General features: G+C 41.0%; 1 protein-coding gene across 1 annotated transcript; it reads left to right on the top strand.

The window, feature by feature from the left end:
• Positions 1–1,004: 1,004 nt before the first annotated feature.
• sdad1 (SDA1 domain containing 1) lies at positions 1,005–7,969 on the top strand. Its single transcript, XM_080477397.1, has 22 exons — positions 1,005–1,221; positions 1,973–2,077; positions 2,164–2,262; positions 2,366–2,476; positions 2,978–3,049; positions 3,135–3,235; positions 3,317–3,374; positions 3,484–3,558; positions 3,772–3,873; positions 3,975–4,044; positions 4,152–4,255; positions 4,621–4,678; positions 4,752–4,810; positions 4,889–4,965; positions 5,997–6,094; positions 6,194–6,270; positions 6,362–6,491; positions 6,577–6,668; positions 6,902–7,089; positions 7,190–7,274; positions 7,488–7,649; positions 7,735–7,969. The coding sequence occupies exons 1-22, from the start codon at positions 1,132–1,134 to the stop codon at positions 7,777–7,779; spliced, it is 2,058 nt and encodes a 685-aa protein (XP_080333523.1). The 5' UTR covers positions 1,005–1,131; the 3' UTR covers positions 7,780–7,969.
• Positions 7,970–8,195: the final 226 nt, after the last annotated feature.

Raw genomic sequence — 8,195 nt, 5'->3', positions numbered from 1 at the left:
GGAGCAAACCTATAAGGAATTCATTTTTATGGCCAATTGAATACAGGCAAGAGACCATTACTTTCGATGGTTAGATCCTATGTTTAACAGCAATTTACTCCAAATTTCTACAGTAATTTCCTTTCATATTGCTTGTAGTAATAAAGGAACATGTCTAGTATTGTACTGAAGTGAAATAAGGTGTAAACCTATAAGACATTAATTTTCATTGAAAACAAGGGTTGAAGGGTTTATTTTCACTGATCCATCCATCCGACCATCCATTCATCCATCCATCCCTTCTACCTCTCTATCTGTCTATCGCTGCTTCCTGGGCTTTTATTTTGAAGGGTTCCCTTTCAGCATTGCGGCCGTACACTCCCTTGTGCTTTACCAAAAAGACGCTACAAAAAGCGCAGCAAGAAACAAGTGCGGGCTCAGTTGACGCTGCTTCAGCGAACGCCGGCTCACTTGACGGCAGTCAAATTACGTGGTCAGAGTATTAAAATAAATAGCTGATGAATCATAAAGCGATCTACCGACATCTACTGTACTTCCAAATGCCACTTCATTTGTATAGCTGTACACTTCCATGTGACAACACACTAATGTTTTTGTCATCCACTGTTCTTATATTTGACATTCTTCATAAACTATTTTCTCATTTTCAAAGAACATATATAAACAAACTGTGGCTCTTCTCCCAGTGTGAAATGTGAAAGAGATCATCAGTACCTAGTGTCATAAATATCGAGGATTGGGATTTCGACAGTAATTTTTTTTTTTAATTCTTATTTTATTTTGAATTTCTGTACAGAAGATCCCCAGTGTGATGAAGACAAATCAGCTACAGTTGCTAAAGAGCCTCCACAGTTATAACAAAATGATTCAGTCAGGTATAGCGCAATGAGATAAGCGCCGGCAAATACATTTGTTAAACAAAGTCATAATCTGTACTCATAATAAATCTATGAATTTTCCGCATATATTATAAATAAAAAGTCTCAAAACCGCCTCCCGGATGTGACGTAGGCCCCCGCGTCACAATTAAATGGTGGCGTACACAGTGGCCACGCTTGCACAGTGAAAAGTTCTTTTGAAAAAAAACCGGATTTCTTTTTCTCAACGCATTGACAATACTCAGGTGGAATCATGTCCGGACGACAAAGCAACAAGTTACCAAACAACCTGCCGCAGCTTCAGAATCTGATCAAAAGAGACCCGCCGTCGTACGTGGAGGAGGTAGGCGCTGTTAGCCGAGGTGGCTAAAGTGTTAGCCGCAAGACTCGTCGCTACATTTAATACATCCTGTGTTGTCTCTCGATATAAGATCACATCTGCCAGCACGTCTTCACCTTTTACTATCCTTGTTTGTATAATAGTGCTGGATAAAGACAGATAATACCTGAATAGAGTAACCTACTGGCAGCTGTGTTGAACTTCTACACAGAAGCAGATAGAAATCATCAACAACTACATTTAGGTCCTGTAATATACACTTCAGATAGCTGGTAGTAAAGGCGAGCAAAAGGAACCTCGTCCAGAAGAGACAATAAGAACCATGGCACCATGTCTGAATGGATTTTTTAAGGGAGTCATTTATCATAGAGAATCAGGTCAAATATTGCCTTGATAGTGGATCAGTGCTCCAGTGAAATGTATGTGTTGAAGCTTGTTCCCTAATGTTGTGGAGTTTGCATGTTGCCACTGTGCCTGCAGAATATTTCTCTGAGCACTGGTTCATCTCAAGATCCAACTATGTGTAAATGTCCATAGCTGTGTATGTGTTTGATATGTGTTGGTGTTGGTGCTAACAAGGACTAACAACCTATGTCAGGATGGAATTAATAAACATCTTGGCTGGTGACCCAGTAGTGATGGAGATTGGGAAATGGATCAGTGTTGAGGGTGCAAACTTTCTATTAACCTGAACAGACGAGAAAAACATATAGTTGTAATAATGTGTTAATGGTTGCACGTTTGTTCCCAACAGTTTCTGCAGCAGTACCGACATTATCAGTCCAATTTGCAGATCTTCAAACTGCAGCCTGACAAACCCAACAAGGAGCTGGCAGATTTGGTCATGTTTCTTGCACAGGTAACAGAGGTGTACAGTAGGTAGTGATGCAGTCCATTTACTTGCTTTCTGTGAGCTGTGTACTGAACACTCTGCTCACGCTTCAGGTTAGTCACTGCTACGCCCAGCAGCTGTCAACCTTCCCTCAAGAGCTGTCTGAGTTATTACTGAGCTACCACACGGTCCTGGAGCCAGACCTGCGGATGGTAAGAACAACTCAGACTTGAGCAGAGAACCAGATATGCATGTTTACCCACATTCACTTTCATAGTTGAGGAAATGATGTTCTGTGACTCTCCCTGTTGTCAGACATTCTGCAAAGCGCTGATTCTTCTGAGGAATAAGGATTTGATAAACCCCTCGGGCCTCCTGGAGCTGTTCTTCGAGCTGCTGCGTTGTCATGACAAACTGCTCAGGAAGGTCAGAATGGGTTTATTTCCCCCACAAATACCAAATGAAGAGAAATGATTCAAAGATTCTTTGAAATTTTAAAGTCCTTACAACTTCATGATCAGAAAGAACCGATGTCTCTGATAGGCCGTCTTCAACACATCCATATTGGATCGTTTATAGATAAACTGCTGTTTTGGCTGTCAGTGGTTTTCTGTCATTTAATCAGAACTTCACAACTGAAATAATATGAAAACAAGAAGCTTTGCAAATGTATTTGTAACTTGTTATATTTGTGTATTTTTTCCATTCCAATACTCTTGGTCAGTTGAAGTCAGATCTTTATTTTCTGTTTATCTTGTACATATGTTGTTGTGTTCAGTTGATTTACCTTTATGAAACTGTGATTATAACTCTTATCTGTGGAGTAGCTCATTATTTGATTTTAATGGGGTGGTTTTGTCAACCCTGTCCTGTTGCTTTATTGTCTCCTCTTCTGTTACTGGATATAATAAGTACTTCTCCCCACAGACGCTGTACACACACATTGTGGCAGATATCAAAAACATCAATGCCAAGCATAAAAACAACAAGGTCAACACAGTAAGTACACTTCTAAATGTTTTGCCTCACATTTGACTATAATTTTGTAACGTCACTTCACTCTCTTATGTATTGTGTGTGTCAGTCATTGCAGAACTTCATGTACACCATGCTGAGGGACAGTAATCCCTTAGCGGCGAAGATCTCATTAGATGTGATGATGGAGTTATACAAGAGGAACATCTGGTGCGTTGGAAGAGAAATAAACCTCACAAAGCTCTTTTGTTATTACATTTATCAGATTTTTTTTTTTTTCTTATTCCACAGGAATGATGCCAAAACGGTAAATGTCATTACAACAGCTTGCTTCTCAAAGGTGACAAAGGTATGTTGTTGTTTTTTCTAATCTGGAAAAATAATATTCTGTCTCGATCTCTGTGTTGAATAAGTGGAAAAAAAGATCTTTATCCTCACCAGCTGCTATCTCTCTTCAGATTCTTGTCGGAGGTCTGAAATTCTTCCTGGGCAAAGACGAAGATGAGAAAAGTGACGCTGACTCGGACTCGGAGGTACTAAAATTAAACGGTCTTGAAAACAGTTTTTATCGAACTCCAATCTCCTTGCTGAGTTTTCAGCAATCTTAAATATCTACATGCTACCTTGTGCAATATGGATCACATAAACTTGGGTATTGGCCGGTCAATATGCCAGGTATCCAACTGTCAGATATAAGTTTGGATTAGTTGTGCCGTTTATGTTACTAAGTGAGCCTTTTCTTTTAGAACGAGGGGCCGTCGGCAAGAGAGCTGATGGTGAGATACTCCACCAGCAAGAAAACCACCAAAAGCAAGAAGAAGATGGAAAAGGCCATGAAAGTGCTCAAGGTATGGTTATTTCACTTCCTACCGGGGCAATGTTTAGTCTCATCTATGTTCAGGTGAAGCGGGTGGTTTTAGATCTTCACTCTCACACGTCCCCTTCACAGAAACACAAGAAAAAGAAGAAGCCCGAAGTGTTTAATTTCTCTGCGATTCACCTCATTCATGACCCTCAAGGTAAACGCGGCCACTCCACATCAGCTGAAGCAAAATGCTCTGCATGAGAATATTTGTGACTTTATACAGAACTGAAAACCCGTCCAATGAAAATCTTTCCCTTTTAGATTTCTCAGAGAAGCTTTTGAAGCAATTGGAAAACTCCAAAGAGCGTTTTGAGGTGAAGATCATGATGATGGATCTCATTTCCCGGCTGGTTGGAATCCACGAGGTAACGGTGTTGTGTTTTCTTTCTGTTGGCCGATTTCGACCAGCTCATTTGAAATATGATCGTCACACACAGATGGGGCCGAACAGATGACCAGGTGTCACTTTGCACCATGTGAACCTCTTCTCCGATGTTTTCTTTAATGCTTTTGAAATTGAAGTCTTGAAAGAGGACAGTAGCATGGATTGAGGCTTTTCCCTCCTTTAACACAGAATAATGATAATGGTTAATTCATGCTTGACGTCGGGAAACAACATTTTTTTCATTAACGGTATTTGAATAATCATGTTTTCTCGCTGGTGTTGGACAGCCATGTCTCGCTTTGTGTGTGTGTCGAGTGTGCACTCAGTCTCTTCTTCTCTCCGCAGCTCTTCCTCTTCAATTTTTATCCCTTCATTCAGAGGTTTCTCCAGCCACATCAGAGAGGTAAAGTAGACGCCATTAAATAAGTGACGCTCTCGGCCGGTGAGAAGTTTCTAACCAGCTGATTTCTCTGTAGAGGTGACAAAGATCCTCCTGTGTGCTGCTCAGGCCTCCCACCAGCTTGTCCCCCCTGAGGTTTGTTTTGCAAGCTTGTTAGGCGAATGAAACGGCTTTGCATCATGGGCTAACGCTCTTCTCTTTTAATGGTTCCAGGTCATTGAGCCGATGATCATGACCATCGCCAACAACTTTGTGACAGACAGAAACAACGGGGAGGTCATGACTGTGGGGTGAGTCGATGCAGTGTAAATGTTCTGCTTGTAGTTTTTCAAAGTTGATGTAGATTTAAGAGGCAAACGCAAAAACCCACAACCATCAATCCCATCCACCCATGCTCAGAAGCTGCAGGAAATTAATTTGTATATTAACAATCATTGTATAAATAATAAATCTGTTTATATTTTTTTTAAATACAAAGACTGCGACTTTTGTTTCTTGGCCTAAAGTAACAGGGGCGACAAATTCATCCAGCTCTTGATGCCGCATTGACCACTTTGCTATGATAGCAATGTTGGTTTCCTGTCCAATACACACATACTCAGACAACACACAAATTAAATTGCAGTCATGTGTGTACTCATCAGTGGGTTATTCCCAGAATGGGACGTGATCTGGAGCACTGGTATTGCATTGAAATACAAGAGCACCACAAAGAATCTGCCTTTTTAGTGACCAAATCAGGATGAAAATGTGTTTTATAGGAAGTGTTTCACAGCCAAAGTAAAACTACACATTTATATGCAATACACCCTTCTTGACAAAGTCCTCCTGACAAAGTGCATACAAAGATTAAAATCATGTCTCAGCCGTAAGTAGTACATTCAAACTGTGCATATTAATGCACACTGGAGTCTGAGCTTTATTTCTTTGAGTCATGACAGTAACATGATTTATCGGACTCAAGAAAAGGAATCTTGTTAGAGGTGATGGTGGCCACAGCAATGGAGGTAACCGATAAATCCATATTAAGCAACATTTTAATGATGATGGTGATGGAAAAAAACCGGATAGGAACAAATTTGTGTTTCATATTGGATGGCCGGATGCAGATAAAATGTGTTCTACCATTTCAAGATGCTTCCATAGCGGGAGGTGAAGGCACACTGTACCGTCACAACTAAAAACCTGAGTTGCCTCTGTATCTATAAAGAAGTGTGTAGCAGCGGATCTGCGGTCTGTGAATATATGCCAAATACATCTGGAGATCTTGCGCTCAACTAAGGATGGAGGGTTGAAGCTCTGCGACCTCTTTGCATTTCAGTATCAATGCAATCAAGGAAGTGTCTGCTCGCTGCCCACTGGCCATCAATGAAGACCTGCTCCGGGATCTGGCTCTGTACAAAACCCACAAAGACAAGAGTAAGGAGGTTTTTTTTGTTTTATTTTTTCTTAATTTGGTGCTTTGTAGACTCTATGAGCCTGTATATTATTTTAACACAACATGCTTCTGTGTTACAGATGTGATGATGTCTGCCAAAGGCTTGATCCAGCTCTTCAGGAGTCTTGACCCACAGATGCTGCTAAAGAAAGACCGGGTGAGTCCTCTCTGAACTTCAATTTAGATCGGACATCATTTTATCCTTTAAACTGACTAAGCTATATTTATGTAATTACATTTTTGTTCAGGGGAGACCGACGGAGGCGTCGACAGAGACCAAGATCAAAGAGTACGGAGAGCTGGAGGCCAAAGATTACATCCCTGGAGCTGAAGTCCTGGAGGAGGAGGAGGAGAAGAAAGAGGGTGACGAGGACGGAGGTCAACATCTGTTATGATATGGAATATAATTGTGTACTGTGTTTGTGTGGGATTTTTAAGCCAAATTCACTGTATTGTTCAGCAGATGGCTGGGAGAGTGCCAGCATCAGTGATGATAATGAAGATGGGGAGTGGGTGGACGTTCATCACTCATCTGATGAAGAAACAGGAGAAATGGTGATGATAAAGTTTTTGTTTTGTTTTTCAAATCTGACATCGTTTTTTTTGAATAATTGTTTTGTATGATAGTTGTTTTTGTTTTCCTCAAATGCACTATGGTCAAAAATGCAATAATCCAACAGTACAAAAGATTCACACAATGTCGGGGGGGAGGAAGACGCGGAGCCCTCGTTCACATAAATACAAATGTTTGGACCAATGATCTGAAACTTTTCTTTGTTTTTCTACAGGCGGAGAAGCTTCAGAGTATTCCACCTGAAGAGAGAAAAGCCAAGGCGGCGGCGATCAGCAGCAGCAGGCTCCTCACTCAGGACGACTTCAAGAAGATCCGTCTGGCTCAGTTGGCCAAGGAGGTCAACGCTGCTCCAGGAAAAGGCCAGAAGAGGAAAAACTTGGACAGTGACGATGAGGACAACCAGTGAGAGCACAGCTTCAACCCTAAAATATGAGACGATGCGTCGGGTCTTGTGCGGCGCTCACAGTGACTCACACCATCTTCTCCTGTGTTTTTCTCTCAGGGGCGAGCTGCTGACCCTGAAAAACATTGAGAAGCTGCATAAGAAACCAAAAGCAGACAAGGAAACCCGACTGGCAACAGCTATGGTGAAATGATTTTCCAATATGATATTGAGAACAGGGATGTTAATTGAAATCCCCAGTTCCAGTGGAGACATAAAAGATGCAAATCTATGATTTTATTTGCACAGCTAGAATCATGGAATTGAAGTTTTGAAAAGGGAAACTAGTTGTTAATGTATTATGTGTCTGTAAAATGAGCTCAGATTTTTCACTCAGACTCTGTGTTTGATTTTCAAGGCGGGACGAACCGATCGGAAGGAGTTTGTGAGGAAGCGGACCAAGCTGAACCCGCACGCGAGCACCAGCAACAAGGAGAAGCGGAGAAATAAGAACTTCATGATGATGAGATACAGTCAGAACGTCAGAACTAAAGGCAAACGCTCCTTCAGAGAGAAACAGGTAATTCAACTTATTCAGTCTTAATTAATTGTGGATAAACTCCTAGTTTGTTTCAAACTGATAATGTGTTGTTTCTCTCGTGTAGATGGCTCTGCGAGATTCACTCCTGAAGAAGAAGAAGCATAATTAGTAGGATGGAAAGACGCCGTCTTGTATTCTCCTTGTGCTGGCTGTCAGACGGCCGTCACTGACCTGAACTTTGACTGTGTCAAATATTATTGTTCGACATTAACGTGATCTTTAAAAATATGCTAATGTGTAGTTTCACCCGATGAACTGTGTACACTTATGCTGGCCTGAAATAAATCTTTTTTTCACAACTGTGCAAACATGATTTCCAATATTTCTTGTTTTAATTCTGTTCTAACACACAAGGGATTTTTCTTTAAATGATATGGTTAGGTTAACGGTGAAAACTTAAATGTAAGTATTCTGCACATTGAAACACTGACAGATTACCATTTAGCAGGAATATTGTGGGTTTGAGTCCAGGCCAGTCTTTGTGGAGTTTGCATGGTCTCCCCCAAACGTGTGTTTTCTGTAGAC

Source organism: Lipophrys pholis (assembly GCF_963383615.2).
Source record: "Lipophrys pholis genome assembly, chromosome: 12".
NCBI classification, from domain to species: domain Eukaryota; kingdom Metazoa; phylum Chordata; class Actinopteri; order Blenniiformes; family Blenniidae; genus Lipophrys; species Lipophrys pholis.
Note: the sequence above shows the minus strand (reverse complement) of the source record. Positions and strands in the feature narration are given on the sequence as shown.

What these genes read in the sequence shown, in the direction of transcription:
- sdad1 (XM_080477397.1), top strand. Translation starts at nt 1,132, where the DNA reads ATGTCCGGACGACAAAGCAACAAGTTACCAAACAACCTGCCGCAGCTT. An exon ending in CGCCGTCGTACGTGGAGGAG is followed by an intron (nt 1,222 to 1,972) that starts GTAGGCGCTGTT and finishes TGTTCCCAACAG; the next exon opens with TTTCTGCAGCAGTACCGACA. An exon ending in AGGCCATGAAAGTGCTCAAG is followed by an intron (nt 3,874 to 3,974) that starts GTATGGTTATTT and finishes TCCCCTTCACAG; the next exon opens with AAACACAAGAAAAAGAAGAA.